The 18,016-nt window shown below is 43.5% G+C and overlaps 1 protein-coding gene across 3 annotated transcripts in view; it reads left to right on the top strand.

Moving 5' to 3' along the window:
* Pik3cb (phosphatidylinositol-4,5-bisphosphate 3-kinase catalytic subunit beta) overlaps nucleotides 1–18,016 on the top strand; it is a 97,693-nt gene that overhangs the window by 57,737 nt on the left and 21,940 nt on the right. For all 3 annotated transcript variants that reach the window (XM_029543421.1, XM_021206060.2, XM_029543420.1), the window contains 8 exons: nucleotides 3,586–3,837; nucleotides 5,919–6,015; nucleotides 6,990–7,120; nucleotides 10,716–10,766; nucleotides 12,040–12,228; nucleotides 13,975–14,096; nucleotides 15,047–15,190; nucleotides 16,628–16,727. In XM_029543421.1, the coding sequence (XP_029399281.1) occupies nucleotides 3,586–3,837; nucleotides 5,919–6,015; nucleotides 6,990–7,120; nucleotides 10,716–10,766; nucleotides 12,040–12,228; nucleotides 13,975–14,096; nucleotides 15,047–15,190; nucleotides 16,628–16,727 (1,086 nt within the window). The remainder of the gene's footprint in view (nucleotides 1–3,585; nucleotides 3,838–5,918; nucleotides 6,016–6,989; nucleotides 7,121–10,715; nucleotides 10,767–12,039; nucleotides 12,229–13,974; nucleotides 14,097–15,046; nucleotides 15,191–16,627; nucleotides 16,728–18,016) is intronic.

The raw sequence follows: 18,016 nt of genomic DNA, 5'->3' as shown, positions 1-18,016 counted from the left end.
TCTTTCTTTCTTTCTTTCTCTTTCTTTCTTTCTTTCTTTCTCTTTCTTTTCCTTTCTTTCCTTTCTTTCCTTTTTCTTTCCTTTCTTTCCTTTCTTTCCTCTTCTCTTTTCTTTTCTTTTCTTTTCTTTTCTTTTCTTTTCTTTTCTTTTCTTTTCTTTTCTTTTCTTTTCTTTTCTTTTCTTTTCTTTCTATAGGGTTTCTCTGTGTAGCCCTGACTGTCCTGGAACTCACTCTGTAGACCAGACTGGTCTTGAACTAAGAAATCCGCCTTCCTTTGCCTCCCAAAGTGCTGGGATTAAAGGTAGATTTATCTACCGTGTGCCACCACTGCCCAGCTTAGGACCAGTCTTCTTAAAGATTGGTTTATTTATTGGCACAGGATCTCACTGTGTAGCTGTGGCTGGCCTGGAACTTGCTATATAGAGTAGGCTAGCCTTGAACTCACAAAGATCTACCTCCCTCTACCCACCAAGTTCTTGGATTAAAGATGTATGCCATTATACCTGGCAGATTTATGTTTAATTCACTTTGTGTGGTGTGTGCACATGAGTGCAGCTGTCTGTGAAGGCCAGGAGAAGGAGTTGGTTCATTGGAGATGGAGTTCCAGGACCATAGGTGCTGGGAACTGAACTTGACTCTGTCTTCTGTAAGAACAGATGTCCTCTTAACTGCTCTCTGTCCAGCTCCAGATGTCTCCCTGGGGTGAGTAGGCTGGGGCTCAATACTTCTATCTCGTGATTCTGTTGTCTGCATCCAAGTGCAGAGACTGTATATTCAACCTCACTTATTGCATTCTGTCCATGTGTCTGTCTATCTGCTTTTCTCTCTCTCTCTCTCTCTCTCTCTCTCTCTCTCTCTCTCTCTCTCTGTGTGTGTGTGTGTGTGTGTGTGTGTACGTGCGCACAAGTGCAGACCAGAAGTCAAACATGTTCCTTAGGAAAAAAATATTACACCTAAAATGTCCGTCCATCTATCCTTCCATCAGTCCACCTGTCCATCCATCCATCCATTGTGTGTTTGCACATACATGTTTGTATGTCAGATGACAACTTGTGAGAATTTCTCCTTCCACTGTATGGGTTTTAGGGGTCAGGAATGGTATCAAAGCACCTTTACCTGCTGACCTATTCATTACACTGGTTCTAAATAAGGTTTTCAGTTTTAAAAGTCTTTAACCATTTTAAATGCTTCCTAGAATATTAATTTAGAAATATTTAAAAGATAGCAAAAGTAAAATCAAAGGTCATTTAGGAGTTGACAGTCACTAATATTCCTGGCATAAATTAATTTTATTCATGTTCTTTCCAGAACATTGTCACAGCACAAATATGCTTTTAACAGCAATTGAGTTATTCCATTCTTCATTTAAGATTCTACTGTAGATATATTCTAATAAATTTTTGATGGATTGAAAGTGAAAGACAAAGGTGTCTAAATGGATGCTGATGCTATCCTTAGTGTGGTAGAATAGATCAATGATTATGGAAGGAAGGCTTGTGTGTTTGGTATGGGAGAGACCTGCCTGCCGATAAGCTTGTGATGCTGAGAGAGTTTCTCATGGGAAGGAACAGAGGAGCCATGGTAGAGTGCCTGGGGAGTTGGAGCAAGGTGGACCAGCATTTGGATGGCCAGCCTGGAATATGTGACAACCTACTCTAGCAAACAATATTACTATAAGTGTATTCAGTAAATTAATACTTTATCCTAGCTAGTACCCAGTAATGATACAGAGAGACCAAAAGTTATTTAACCAAGCTTTACTGCACAATACTGGGCAGTCACTGATTTATTTTAATCCTCTAGGCTAATTGGGCTACCCCCTAGGCAAAATCCTTGAGATCCTTGCATTTTAGTATTGGTCTGGCTTTCTGGGCTTCAGGTGTATTTTCTCATGATGTCTCCTCTCTCCCTCCTTGCGGCTGAATCTACCTTTCTTCTCTCTTTTCTCCTCCCCTGGCTGATGGAAGTTCCACTCGATTCTCTCTTCTGCTCAGCCATTGGCTGATTTTTTTTGTATTTTTTATTGACAAGGCAGAGAATAAATGGTAAGGGCTGCTTACACAAACTTAAGACAGGAGGTTGCTGACATAAGCATTACAATGCCTGTATCCTGAGTGAAATGAGGGCAGAGAAGCCAACATCGGAAACACATAAGGATAATCTTTACACTGTAAACACTATACCTTCAGTCTCTGTCAAAAAGAATTAAATCCCATATATGATTATTTAATGAGTAAATATGTGTCATATTATATAGACAGGGCTATGAATAAGATGATACAAGGGCATGGTGCTGCCCCGCTTGATACCTGTCTGTTGGGTGTCATGTCCACGCAGGGCTCCTCCTTGGAGGCCTGGCTGCACTGAGCAGGTCTGCTGGACGCTGCTGCTCCTCCGCCCTCTAGAGCTGGTTTTGTTTCTACTTTTGCTCCTCACTATTTTTTGGTGTTTTCTTTTTCTTTTTTAAGTTTTGGGTTTTTTTTTTTGAGACAGGGTTTTTCTGTAGTCCTGTCTGTCCTGGAACTTTATATACCAAGCTGGCCTCCAGAGATCCAACCAAGTGCAGGGAGATTTTATTAAAGATTTGAGTTTCGGCATGAGTGTTGGGAGAGAGAAAGTCAGAAGTGCCCAGATATTGAGCACAGGCTCCTCAGAGGAGAGCGCATCACTCTTCCGAGGTGCTTCTTGGAGCTACTGGCCAGTCAAGCTGAATTAATAAGGTCCCGCTTACCCAGAGAACTCATCTTTAAAAGTACAGTGGACAGTGAAAGAGGAAGAGGAAGACACCCAATGCAGGCCTCTTCTTCTAGCTGCACACACGTGAGCACACATACATGCACACATATCTGTTTACAAAGGACTGGATGAAGTTAATTCATTTTCATTTCTCATGGCATTTCTTATGCTGGCAAGTAGTTCCTGTATGCCGTGTCAGGGTGCTACTAAAGATATAGGAGCAAAGGGTGATGAGAGACGTTCATTTTCATTTATACGCAGTGCTGGCAATCAGCCTGGAGGCTCTGTGCATGCTAGGCAAGTGATCTGTCACCTGAGCCACATGCCTGACACTAGTAAATCTTACTAGACGTTTTATGTTTGCTCTGCATTGTCCTGTGTGTGAAAAACTGAGCAATGATTGGTGTGATTATACATAAGGTAGAATGCCTTTAGATGCTTGGCGTGATTATACATAGAGGTAGAATGTCTTTAGATGCCTGATAGCAGATGATGACACATTCATAAGAGTTATTCTTTCTTTTGTTTGTTTGTTTGGTTTTCCGAGATAGTACACATTGTCCACCCTGGTCTCAAAGTTGCTGTGTAGCTGAGGCTAGCCCTAACCTTTTTTTCTCTAGTTCCATTCCTCCATGAAGAACACTGGTGTTTTGACCAGTATTGGCTGTTGTAGCTACTCCACTTACTAAGGGAAAGCCAGACCGCCTCAGCATTGTGTACTGAGTGCTCTGTGACACCTGCAGGCAACTGTCCCGACTGTTGCTGTTGCATGGCTTGGCCGTGCTCTCATCGTCCGGGAGCGGGTTCCTCAGGTGCGCAGTACTCAAGATGGTTTCTCCCCATCGCAGGTCCATGTCCGAGCTGGGATTTTTCACGGAACCGAGCTCCTGTGTAAAACCGTCGTAAGCTCGGAGATATCAGGGAAGAACGACCATATTTGGAATGAACAACTGGAATTTGATATTAATATTTGCGACTTACCAAGAATGGCTCGATTATGTTTTGCTGTTTACGCAGTTTTGGATAAAGTAAAAACGAAGAAATCAACAAAAACTATTAATCCCTCTAAATATCAGACCATCAGGAAAGCTGGGAAAGTGGTAATGAAATAATAACCAGAAAATTATTTGTATAATGGGACATTTTAAGGGATAATTGGCTAACAGAAGTTAAATCATTTTGTGTGATTTGAACTCTAAGAACTAATTTCAAGAAGATAATGAGTTTCTGTGTTCATGTCAGTTTTATGTTTTTTTCTCAAATCTATTTGAAGAGATTTCATGATACAGATGCATAAAACCGTAGGGTGGCCCAGAACTCATCCTGTATGTAGCTCAGGCTGGCCTTGAAGCCATTGTGACACCCCTGCCTCAGCCTCTGCGTGGTGGGACTAGCAGGTGTGAACCACTGGACACGGAAAGTAAAGACATTCTGAAAGTGCCGATCCATAGTACCTTAATCACAATTCTAGGTACTGTGTATATTTAAAGATTAAGATTTTTGTTTTTTAGATTTTAGGAAGCTCGTAGATTGTACTTCACTTAGCACGCCTGATAGAACTTTTAGACACAAAAGCATAAGTGACGTCAGTTTTTAATGTGAAAAATCAGGCCTTCTCCACACACACAGAGGCGTGCACACACATATATTACATGTTTTAAAGACAGGGTCTTTCTGTGCAGTTCAGACTGCCCTGAGAGTCACTAGAGCTCTCAGTCCCCTTGCCTTTCTACTGAGGAAAAAAAGTGTGTGCCACCAGAGTTGTCTTAGAACCAGCAGTGGTTTTGTTTCATTTGTTTTTCCAGTTCTGTGGATTGCCAGGGCCTCCTGTGCGCTCCAGGTTACCACTGACCCACAGGCCTGGCCTTGGCATTCTATGTTACTAGTCAAACGATTTACTCCCACTTCCTCATGCTCGCTCGTATGCTCTCTCCCCCCTTTTCCCCCGCTCTGCCCCTTCTTTACTCCCTCCCTCCCCCACACCAGATAGACTCTCTCATAGCCCAGGCCAGCCCATCGATTGTGGGCAAGGATGACCTTGAACTCTCTCTGTTCCTGTCTTGTCATCCTTGCTTTTTTAGTGAGTTTGAGACCAGCCTGGTCTACAACAGCCCTGAAGATTGGAAGGAAGATCTGGGAACTTAAGCAGGAGTCTCTGCTTAATTATGATATATTCTTATTATGAAAATAAATTGTAATGTCTCAAACATCATAGAAGGGATGGTTCCTTTCTGGGTTTTCATATCTTGATAATAAAATTCTCAAAGGTTTCAAAAAATGTATGTATATGTAAACACACATACATTTATTTGTTTGTTTCATGCCTATTTAAAGATTGTGACCCAGGCTGGTCTTAAGCAGGCTATTTAGCTGAGGATGACCTTGAACTCCTAATTCTTCTGCTTTCATTCCCAAGGTCTAGCAGTACAGGTGTGACCCACTCCACCAGTTTTATGTAGTGTTGGGAATCCAACTGAGATTATCCTGCTTGCTAGACAAGTACTCTAAATCTTTCACACACACACACACACACACACACACACACACACACACACACACACACACGCACACTTGAGTGCCTTCATCAGAGTCCTGCTGCAGAGCACCATTGGTGGTGTTTGTGAGTCCGGCTCTCTCACTGTGCAGCTTGCTGTGCTACAGTTTAAGGCCATGTGCCCAGGTTTTTGAAAAACAAACAAACATCTCATCCTGTAGAGCAGGCTGTTCTTTATAGCCCGCTGTGTAGCCCAGGCTGGCCTCAGATTCACAGCAGTTGTTCCTCCTTGGCTGCCCAAGCCGTTCAGGTGTGAGGCACCACATGTGAAAAGTGCCCCTCTCTTGGCAATGTATGTAAGTCCTGCAGTATGCAGAGGCATTGCCTCCTCCCATGCTAGGATCTTCTCTACACCCATCTTGTATTAATCATTTAATCAGTTTCAGAAATGTTTCTGTTTTGTGTGCATACTGTTTTTATTGTGGTATATTAATTAGCCCGTAGAATTGTTCTTAAAAGTTATGGAGATACTGAAATGGCTACTATATTGTTTTCAGTTTGCATAAATTTTTGGAAATTACCGAGAACATCAGAAATTTCTAGTACTTAGATTGAAACACGGGGCACAGGTTCTGTGATTCCTTGGAGTGCATTCTGGGTTTATTTATGCAGTGCTGTTTTCAACAGCATTATCCTGTCGCGTGGGTAAATACCATGGTTTTTGACTTCAAAGGACAGCTGAGGTCTGGAGACGTCATATTGCACAGCTGGTCTTCGTTTCCTGGTAAGATTTGCTTTTTTTTTTTTTTTTTTTTTTTTTAATTTCCTATACAGGGTTTCTCTGTGTAGATCTGACTGTCCTAGAACCCTGTAGACCAGGCTGGCCTTCAACTCAAGAGCCCTGGCTGCTAGGATTAAAGTTGTGTGCCACCAACACATTCTAAGAGTTACATTCTAACTGCAGTGCTTAGTTCTGGTGAGCAGCTAGTGTATTACTGATGCACCAGTCAGTGTTTCTCTGACTCACTATTGTCATATTTCAGTAGAAAACCAAAAACTGTCTTAGTGATTTTTTTCTCTTACGTTGTTTTGCTTTGTTTTGAGACAAGATCTCTCTATGTGGCTGACTTGAAACTCGCTATTTTGGTCAGGCTGGCCTTGAACTCACAGAGATCCATCTGCCTCTGCATCGAGAATTTTGGGATTAAAAGTGTATGCCACCATGCTTACCTGTTATATATACTCAAATTGACTTATATAGAGTATTTCGCTATAGATATTAAATTCTTGTGTGTATATACATATGTATATTATATATATACAGTATATATTACATTATGAAATTATATAAATTATATGCTATATTAACAATATGTATTATATATGCAATTTTAAAGAGAGTATTCTTGTTTTAAACATTTTATTTTTGTAGGTGTTAAAGGTGACCTTTTAAGCAACAGTGCCTTCTTTATAGCAAGCTTTAGTGCTTAGAGTTGTCCTGACTGGTGAATGAGCTCTCCGCAGAGCTAGAAAACAGTAAAAGTGTGTGTTCTCCAGTTAGATTTCTCTTGATGATCAAGAGAAATGAAGTCCTTCTCATGTGCCTAAAGGCTTACTGATACAGTTCGCTAAACTTGCTTAGGTGACACAACCTTTAGGACATTTTTGTGAATTCCAGACTTTTGTTTTTTAAAGTTCAGTTCCAAAAACATACTCTTAATTATCCAAATAAAAATCCAGATTCTTTGTATGTTTTAGATGAGCTGGAAGAAATGCTAAATCCTATGGGGACTGTGCAGACGAACCCGTATGCTGAGAATGCTACTGCCTTGCATATTAAGTTCCCAGAGAATAAGAAGCAGCCTTATTATTACCCCCCCTTCGATAAGGTAAGCTAATTAGGGGCCATGGTGCACAAAGCACTTGCATTATTCCTAGGTGTACAGTGTGTCTGGTTCTCTCAGAACTGTTGATGGACAGTGAGATCCAGTGGAAGGCTGTGCACCATGGCAGTTGGTGTGTCCTTATCACTGACGAAGTAGAATTGGCATCTCTGGTGTTCAGGAGCCATGTTTGTAAAGAGAGATTTAGTTGTTTGATTTCTCTTTGAGGTAAAGATTCTCTTAGATGTATTCGCACATAACTATGAGTGTGCAGTGAGGTGTATAAACTGCTGTCATGTCGATTCAGAGATATGGATGCAATGAGAGAAGAGATGACTCCTGCCTGCCAAGTATTACTGTTGTCAGGACCTGGAGGGCAGTGGCTGCTCAGACACTGCCCTACTCTAGCCAGTACAGCCTTGAACTCGCTGTGGAGATCACACGTAGCCTTCTGTGACAGTCTTCTTGCCTCCATCTTCCAAGAGTTAGGACTACAGGAGTGAGGCACCAGACCTGGCAGTGACTTCAGTAGGATCTGTGGCAAGGATTTCTATTTCAGTAAGCTGCATGCATGTATCTGAAATGGGACTGTTTAGTGGTGGCTGAAACGATTTATAAAGACAGCAGAGGTATCATATTCTCCCTCCCCTCTGCTGCTAGAGGTTGAGCCCAGGTCTCCGAGGCGCGTCCTTAGCCATGGAGCGGCATCTCCAGCCCTCTCCTAGTGTTCTTTTATGTTACTGTGTTTGTAATTCTATGTGCATGAGGTTTTTACCTATGAATATGAATGTGCCTGGTGTACAAGGAGGTCCAAAGATGAACCAGGGAATCCTTACAGACTTAGGAGCTGCCATGTAGTTGCTGGCCACTGAGCCTGGGTCCTCTGGAAGGGCAAGTGCTCTTAACCACTGAGCCGCTATCTTTCCAGACTCTAAAATGTTTTGATTCTCAGGTGTGACATTCCTTCCTCTTCTAGGTATGATTGGTATTGATTTTTTTTAAAGAGATTATTTATTTATTATATGTAAGTACACTGTAGCTGTCTTCAGACACACCAGAAGAGGGTATCTGATCTCATTACAGATGGTTGTGAGCCACCATGTGGTTGCTGGGATTTGAACTCAAGACCTCCGGAAGAGCAGTCGGTGTTCTTAACCACTGAGCCATCTCTCCAGCCCCTGGTATTAATTTTAAAATAGAAATCTTTGGACAAACATGCACAAGAGATTTCTTGGCCCAAGTGAGAAAAGGCTACAATTTAAAGTACTAAATACTATTTAAATTAATCTACTTACACACTCAGTTCATTTTCATGCTGAGCACTGACAGACTTGTTACAGGCTTGTTCATAAACCACTGTTTCAGGTGCTGCACTCCACAGTCTTCTGGTGACCGTTGTCAGCTGTGGTGTGTGTTCAGTGGTCACAGTTCACTGGGGATCAATTTAGATGTCTCTAACATAGAATATGAATACTTTGCATTTATCTAATTTTAGAGAAGTGGAATTTTTTTGCATGTATAGTTTCACTGTTGCTCTGTCATCCTTAAGTCTCGTCTTTCAGCTCCCCTGCCTCAGCCTGAGTACTGAGACTGTAGTGTGAACAAGGACTCCACTGCAGAGCTGTATAGTGTGAGCAAGGACTCCACTGCAGAGCTGTATAGTGTGAACAAGGACTCCACTGCAGAGCTGTATAGTGTGAGCAAGGACTCCACTGCAGAGCTGTCTCCCTGGCCCTGCCCTGTTTTCTTTTCTTTGAATCAGGCCTGTCTAGTCTCCATTTAAAATTTCTTTTGTGTCAAGTGCCAGGTAGGCCTTGATAGGTCCTTCTGCCTCAGTCAGAGTTTTATGATGACTACAGGTAAGTCATACAGAGGTAAAAGGCAGAGAAGCCTCTGACGTCCCAAGTCACTCTGCACTGCCGCTGTCCTCTTTATCCCCTGTTTTACAAGAGTGTTTATGACCGATGCTCAATAGAAGTGACTACTCTCACTTGACCTTAGAAACCACCTGTGCAGTAGGCTGGGAATCAGTACCCTGTGCAGTAGCCTGGGAACGACCACTTTTAACAGAGTCCCATCATAGCTGGGACTTCTGAATCTCTCCTGTCTCCCCAACATTGGCAGTTTCAGTCTTCAAGAGCTGTCTCTATGAACCGAGGGAAGTGAGAACCGCACCAGTGCTTCTGTAGGATTTTTCCTGCAGCACTGGCGTGGTTTGTGGCAGATGTGGGCATGGGTGATAGCTGAGTTGGTCAGCTAACCAGCTTTCCCTTACCCATACCATCAGAGCAAACTCTCTAGCCCTGCCCTGGATAGCTCACCCAGTGCCTTAACAGCAAGAAACAGGTTGAGCTCTCCCATGCTCTCTGGTAGCTTGCCTGCACTCATGTCACCAGTGCCAGCTCCACTGAGTTGCTCAGGTGTTCTTAGAGCCTGCTCTCCTAAGTGCTACAGCAGGGCCAGGCCATCTGCTCTCATGACCCCAAGGCCAGCTCTTCAAACTCCAGCTGATGGGGATGGGAGAGACACACACCACCTCCATTTCCATGCTGCCTCACAGTAGATGAGTGGCTGGCAGAGTCAACTCTCTCTTGCTCACAGCTCACCCAAGGTCCTGTTACCAGGGCCAGTTCCACTGTGCTGCCCGGTGGCTGCCACACCAGGGACATCTGCACATCTCTAGTGGTAATATGAGCCATGGACATCAATACAGACCCAGACATGGTCCTCAGGTGGCAGAGCTGTCTGGGACCTCACCGTGGCCTTGGGTGGCCGGGGTGGCTGCTCATGACAGACAGGCTTTTCCTTTCTACCCTTGGTCTCCAGTTCCAGCTCTCTTCATAAGCTTGTCTTCTTTCTCTTCCTCTCCCACTCGTCCACCACATACTCGCACATTGCAGTGGCTCCCACTATGGGCAGGCCACGTGGCTGGTGGGCCTCTGGGTGTCCTCCTCTGCCACTCCACACAAGTGGGCCTCTGTGTACACAGCACACCCATGCCATGTGGCTGCAGGCTGCTCTCTGGATATTCTCTGTCCACATTGCCTGGCAGCAGGTGGGCCTCTGTGTGCCTTCTACCTGCTCATGCTGTGTAGGTGGGTCTCTCCCTTAGGACCTTTTAAAATATTTTAGATTATTTTTATTTTATATGTGGAGTCTTTTGCAGACACACATATTTGTGTACCGTATGCCTGCAGTTCTCAGGGAGGCCAAAAGGTAACATCAGATCCCCTGAAACTGCATTTACAGATGATTGTGAACCACCATGTGAGTTCTGGGAAGCATATCCAGGTCTTCGGGGCGAGCAGCCACCGCTTCAGCCCTCACCCTGTAGCCCTTCCTTACCTTGTCTAGGAGCAGTCTGTGATCGAGCGAGCAAGCGAGCGCCTTGGTCTGCAGTCCCCTCAGTGACACCATTGTTTGAAGCCCTTGGGGGACACTGATTTAGGGTCTTGTTTCATTTGTTAATTTTGTTTCTATTTATTAAAGCTTGAGTGCCAAGCATGTGCAGTCTCTTGTAATCTAAGTTCAAGCATAGTTATTAACAGTGGAAATTTTATAAATATCAGGACAAAATGTAAGTTTTTATTTTTTCCAACAGATCATTGAGAAGGCAGCTGAACTTGCCAGCGGAGACAGTGCTAATGTGTCAGTAAGTACCAAGCTCCATCAGGTCCTCACTGCACAGCTCTGTGATATGAGGGGTCTTCACCTCGTCTGTTGTAAGGAATGTGTGAGAGATGTAACCGGGAAGCAGTCTGAGTGTGGATAGGTGTGCGCATCCCAGTGCTGGCTAAATGTGACTCTGTTGGTGGCTTATGACTCAAATGGGAAGCCCACTTCTGTATAAGTTCAGGGATGGCGCACGGTAGCTGCTAGTGCGCACCACAGAATTCCAGTGCTATCTTAGTATCAGCTAGTTAAGGAGGCTGTGTTCTTTGAAGTAGCAAAGAGGAGGAGGAGGAAAGCAGAAGGAGGGAATGGTCCTTTAGAGCTTGGAGAACAGGAAGACATGAGGTAGGCTGGAGGCTGTTAGAGTGGCAGATCCGCCACTGACAATTCCCAACTTAGAATAGTTGGTGAAATTAGGATTCTAGGTTCTGTGCCCAGTGATTGTGCTGTCTGTTGATTCTAAACTAAGATTGTCTGGTGTTTTCCTTCTTGTGACGATTCAACTGAGCATGAGGGAAAAGCAACTGTAGCAGACAGTGGGCTTGCGAGAGGCAGAGCCAGCTTCGGTGGGACAGGCTTTAGCAAAAGGGAAACATTTGGTCTCCTGTACTGAGCTGGGAACAGACCGAGACCACTGCCAGCGATTGTGTGTTGTTTTTTGATATTACATGCTACACGTCTTCAGTGAGGGTTTCTAATGTATAGAAATTTGATGCCTTTATGCCAGAGCACAAGCCAAGGTCTCTGCTTATTATTTTCATTTTATTCGTTATATGTTTGGGCTATCTTGGGGTAGGGAGCTAGGGATTGGTAGAAATCAGGAGATGGTGAGTTGGCTCAGGAGATAAAAGTGCTTGCCACCTGGCACAACTTTAATCCCAGCACTTGGAAGGCGGAGGCTCACTAGCCTGATCTACAGAGCAAGTTAAAGAAAAAATTTAACTCAAATAATAGTGAATTTATACGCTATTTAAATGGTACGATATAGCTAACCTAAAAGCAATAATGCCATCTAGTGTTTGCACTTGGATTTAAAAAAAAAAAGAACCTTTATACATAGCTTATAACCTATTAATACAGAACAATGCAAACTTCTTAAAAGGATCCACATTAATTAATCTAGTACAGAATTTCAGTTGATAAAGCTCACAATTATAAAGTCATTGTATATAAATTTGCTGAACGGTTGCCTGTGGTTTGCACAGTTAGATTCCATAATGGCCATTTTACTTTCTTACTCTTTACTCTTAAAGAGTCGTGGTGGGAAAAAATTTCTTGCTGTACTGAAAGAAATCTTGGACAGGGACCCCCTGTCTCAGCTGTGTGAGAACGAAATGGACCTTATTTGGACTCTACGGCAAGACTGCCGAGAAAATTTCCCTCAGTCACTGCCAAAACTCCTCCTGTCAATCAAGTGGAATAAACTTGAAGATGTTGCTCAGGTGACAGAAAATTCCTTGTCCCTCCCTCTCCCATCTCTTCCTTCTCTCCCTCCACTTTCTTTCCCCCAAATAATGTGTGTGTGTGTGTGTGTGTGTGTGTGTGTGTGTGTGTGTGTGTTATTCTTTGATTTTTGTGTAAAATGTCTTTCCACAGAAGTATTTCCATTTGTTGGATGTTTTTGTTTTGTTATTTGTATATCCTTAGCCTCTCTCAAATGTCCAGTCCTCCTGTCTCAGCCTTAGGGGCTGGGATTGCAGATATGCACCATGGTGCCTAACTTGGTGCATAATTCTCTGCAGGAGCTATTTCTGAGGTTTTAAACTCTTACATATTCTATGTAAGTTCAGAGATCCTAGCATCTGGGTGAGGTGACCAGGCCCAGGAGTTAATATAAAACAACTGGAACAGTAGTTTGGGAGTCGCCATCTATCAAAATGGACGATGGTCAGGCCCCGGGTACCTTCTCCAGTCTCATAGAACCCCACGTGTCTTTCTTGTTTAGGCAGGGTCTTACTCCTTAGCCATGGCTGGCTTAGAACCTATTGTGTAGACCACACTGGTCTCTCTCACTGACCTCCATCCATCTCTGCTTCCCGAGTGCTAGGTTTAAAGGCATGAGCCACCATGCCTGGCAAGGTGCTTTTGAGAAGCTGAAAGAACATCCTTCCTCACTGTGATCTGACCAACCTGGCTCTCTAGCACTGATCTTGGCCAGTAAATTGCTGTCCGTGGCACAGTATACTCACGAAAAACCCAACAAGAGATAGCAAATACCGGAGAGTAAGGTTTTTATCAAGTCTTGAGCTTTGATTTGATTGGCACAAATTAAACTTTTTCCACTCTCAGTCAGAACAAGTTATTCCCATTGCCTGTCCATGTGAGGCTCTGTCCTGTAAATGTGTCCCGCTCCCGGGAGGAGGGCCCCACGTCTCAGAACCAGGGCAGAGTTCCTCTTCTGAAGAACTGGGTGTGGCCACAGCTATGTCTTCATGTGCAGCTCCAGCTCTTGCCCAGGGAGTCCTGCCATCTAGTGTCCGTTAGCATTTGTAGTAGGATTATTACCCACAAACAGAATGTAGGCGCTATTCAGTCCTCGTGGACCACTCACATTTATTTCTGATCTGAGGAGCTCAAGCTGTTCTGGTTAATAAAAAATCTGTACGGTAATAGATTTCTTTAAAAATTCATTTAAAAGCAGATGGGCTTGGTGGTGTACACCTTTAATCTCAGTACTTGAGAGGCAGAGACAGGCTGATCTCTGAGTTCTAGACTAACCTAGTGTACAGATGGAGTTCCAGGACAGCCACAGCTACACAGAGAAACTCTGCTTCAGAACAAACACATATATACATACATACATACATACATACATACATACATACATACATACATACTAAACTTTGTAGTTTTATAATGAGTTATTGACTTTCTTATTATATATGTCTTTACTTAACTTGAAACTTGGATTATTTACAGTTGTTTTTTTTTCTTAAATTATGCGGTGGTTAATCACTGTAGACACCTGCAGTGTCTTACTGTTTTCGGTAGGCACAGAGTAACCTTTTAAACGTACACAGAACATTTCAGAAACAAAGGCAACCTTTGTTAGTCTGCATCTGCCAGAATGTTTGAGGCATCAGTAGTTACATTTTTTCCTTGTTTTGACTCATCTCTGTTCCCATGTGCCAGGAAAGGTAAGTTACTTTTGTCCACCAAACTTCTGACCCAGTTTTTATTTTAAACAGCTTCAGGCGCTCCTGCAGATTTGGCCCAAACTGCCCCCCAGGGAAGCCCTGGAACTCCTGGATTTCAACTATCCAGACCAGTATGTCCGGGAATACGCTGTCGGCTGCCTCCGACAGATGAGGTATCTCTTCTGTGGGACCATCATGGGGCAAGGAGTTACCTGAGTGGGCAAGGAATTGTGTGAGCACTAGTGGCCAGGTCTTGTGTGGGATCTTAGCGCCCTCTGCTGGCTCTGAAGCGCAGCCCTTTCTGCTGCGTGAACAGTTTAGGTGTGGGAAGGCCACTCTCCCCTTTCACTACAGGACCAAATTCTGAAACCTTAGTTTCCAAGTGCCTGCCCTTGGCCAGCCCTAGAGGCCAGCACTTCTAAACTGAGCAGCCATGCCTGTGTCCCCTCTTTCCTTCCCCATAGTCTATTAATTGCCCCAAATAAGAAGGGTTGGTATTTTATGATGGAGGCAAGTTGATTTATTTTCTCATGGGATCTGCCCTTGAACTCACCATGTAGCCCCGGCTAGCTAGTTGTCAAACTCAGACTGATCTTCCTGTTCCCATCTTGGCTATGGTCTTTCCTTCCTTTTAAAATCAGATCTATTTTGAATAGTTTGATAGGCAGAAGGGACTATGTAAGCTCTGTAATAGTCTGAGATGCAGAATCCTATGACTAGGAGAAGCAGCCTCCCACTTGTTGTTATACTTGTTGTTTCTGGTAGCTATAGGTTTTTATAAGTGGACATGGAGAAACTTTGTCACAGAACCCTGATGTTCTTATTGTCCCCTGGAACCTACCTAGACAGATTCACTCCACCACATTGTCCTCTGAACACTGGCACACACACCACATACATGACACACACAATAAAAATAACTATGTTAAGGTGGCCATTTGGGGGCAGTGGGCACAGGTCCTGGCAGATTATATGTGTAGTCACATGGTACAGCGAATGTAAGCACGTGACAAGCCTGGTCCAGGAAGCCCACACACATGAGCCAGGCAGCATGTGACAGTTGGTGGGAGGGATCCTTTCTCGTTACAGGTGGCTGAGTTTCTCTCCCCTTTGTTTCTTTCAGTGATGAAGAACTCTCTCAGTATCTTTTACAATTGGTGCAAGTTTTGAAATATGAGCCTTTTCTTGATTGTGCCCTCTCCAGATTCCTATTAGAAAGAGCACTTGATAATCGGAGAATTGGGCAGTTCCTATTTTGGCATCTTAGGTAAGTCTTTGCTGTTTCGATTTGATGCCATTATGTTCTCTTATACCTACCCCGGTGTGATGTAAGACTCGGTGGACTAGCAGCAGCTTCTTCAGGTGCTTTCTGACCCATCTATGACATTTACACTGTTTAGTCCTTCTCTTATTTTTTGATACCTAAATTCTGTTTTCATCATTTGGCAAAGTATTTCAGGAAGTATTCTATGATGCTTTCTAGATTTTTAACTAAAACTAGTAACTGTTATATTGTAATATTTTCTAACAAACTAATTTTTGTTTAAAAATATTGATTAAATGTTTATACTGTGTAAGTGCTCTGATCAAATCTACCCCATCCGTTCCTCTCCAACTCCTACTGTCATGTTTCCCTCCCAACTTTATTTTATGTTCATTGGTGATTTGACTGCATGTATGTCTGCTTGAGGATGTCAGATCCCCTGGGGGAGGAGTTGCAGACAGTTGTGAGCTGCCATGTGGGTGCTGGGAATTGAACCCAGGTCCTCTGGAAAAGCAGTGCCAGCGCTGAACCTCCCAGCCACCCCTCCTGCCGGTGTTTATGTGGCTGTTTGTTTTGTAGAGGCTGAGCTAGACCACAGCGTCTGACACGTGTGTGGTCAGTTCAGTCTTCTTAGCCCTTCCTTGCACACTTCACTGTTCAAACTGCTTTTCAGAAAAAAAAACTTTCCGTCCTTCCCTTTTGACCAAGCTTTTAAAGAACTCATGGTCTCTATAATACTGTGGTATTAATTTTAGCAGATTTTCCCTCCTAAAGTGGTTTTCTTGTTGATGCATTTTTTTATATAGTTTGTCTTCTCGTCCAATTCAGTACTATTTTGAACCCCCCAGATTATGACAAAATAAATATTTCTTGTTTTTTCTTTCAATACATACATGCCATTGTTTGAGAGAGAAAAGAAAACTGGGGCTGGCAAGCTGCTTCAGTGAGCAGTGGTTCTGGCTATGTAAACCTGCCAAGCTGAGTCCACATAAAAGTGGAAGAGGAGACCCAGCTCTCCTCACTTGTTGTCTAACCTCCATGTGCACCCATGGCCCGTGCCCCACTCCCATTATGCACTCAGTGACAGTGGGAAAGGGGGACAGAAACATGATTAGACTGACTGGCTCATTGGCCGCACTCAGAGAGATTTTTGTTTCCACCTGATTCTCTCCAAATTCCTAAGTTACATTTCCTTTCCCTTTCAAAAGGCAGTTTAAAATGTGGGAATATTAGTTTTCTTCAATTAAAGAATTGACCACTAAGATCTCATAACTTCTGAATCTGAACTGCTGTGTGACCTCTTAGTAAGTGCTTGGGATGGCCAGCTCTCGGCTGGTTGGCATCCGAAGAGCATTTCATGTCAGAATAAGGAGGTCAGTGCTTGTTCTCCACACTCTGAAGTGTTCGATTACAAACCTTTTCAGCATTGCTTTTCTGCAGGTCAGAGGTGCACACTCCTGCTGTGTCCATACAGTTTGGTGTCATTCTGGAAGCATACTGTCGAGGAAGTGTGGGGCACATGAAAGTGCTTTCCAAACAGGTAGGAGTTTCTGTAATTCACTTTAGCGCATGGTAATCAACTGAGCTTATCAAATGGAATGTCTCCAGCCATATAGTTTATTGCCCTTTCAGTAACTTAACCTGATGAGTGCTTTGTGGGAATGGACTGCGTCTCATGAAGCGCAGGATGGCTGTGAACTCGCCATTCAGTCAGGGAGGCCCACGGTCAGAAGCTCCTCCTGCTCCAGCCTTTTGAGTGCTGGATCCATAGCGTGTGGTGCTGTGTCTAATGTATGCTGTGCTCGGGGTGGACTCAAGGCTGTGTACTTGACATGCAAGCAGTCTACCACTGAGCTACTACTTCCCAGCCGTTAGCTTACAGGAAAATCTGTCAAGATAAGTTTCAGCAAGCTTGGAAGTAAAGCGTATCTCATGTTTTCTATGTTAATAGGATGCCCTACATTTTAATAGTCTATATGTATTTCAAGATGGACATGAGGGAGGAAGACTTCTGCCTCCAGTGTTTCGTAGCCTACATTACCTTTTCATGGAATTGTGTGTTTTTAAAGCTTTACGACTCTTTAATATAGTTTATGATGCATATAATTCATCTTTTAGACCGAGATATAGTGAGGTATAAACACATGATTTCTGTAGTTCAGATTACTTGTTACCTTTTCAAGCTATATCTTCATACCTGAAATTGTAATACATTCTTATAGTCCAGAAGTATTGCTGATATTACCAATAAGTTATTAAATAATTACCCTCTGTCAAGAACTCATACTGCTTTAAGCATGCTGTCTAATTGTGCTCCTTATAATTGACCATTGGTGTGTAAACCACAGGCTGCCCTTGAACTCATGGTCCCCTCCCCCAGATTCTGAGAATGTAGGAGTCTGCTACCATTCCTTGCTCCCTTACTTAGCTAGAGAGCCTTTCATGAGCTTTTACGAAGTGACTGAAAGGCTTTGGAAAGGCCAGGTGTGGTGATAGCAGCTAATAGAGACTTACACCCCGAAACAGCATCATTGATCCCCCACTGTGACCCAGTTCTCACGGTGGCCCTCATCTGACCCATTGTCTTCTATTCCGCCACCCTTTACACTGGGCTCCTCATTCCCACCCTCCCCTTTCTGCCTCCCCTCCCCAGCACAGCCTCTGAACATCTGAGAAGTGATCTTGTTTTCCAGTCATATTATTCTTCTCTCTTTTTTTATTTTTTTATTTTCTTTATTTACATTTCAAATGCTATCCCGAAAGTTCCCTATATCCCCCCGCCCCTGCTCCCCTACCCACCCACTCCCACTACTTGGCCCAGGCCTTCCC

Source organism: Mus pahari, chromosome 10, assembly GCF_900095145.1.
Source record: "Mus pahari chromosome 10, PAHARI_EIJ_v1.1, whole genome shotgun sequence".
Lineage (NCBI taxonomy): Eukaryota > Metazoa > Chordata > Mammalia > Rodentia > Muridae > Mus > Mus pahari.
This window is presented reverse-complemented; position numbering and strand designations above follow the sequence as displayed.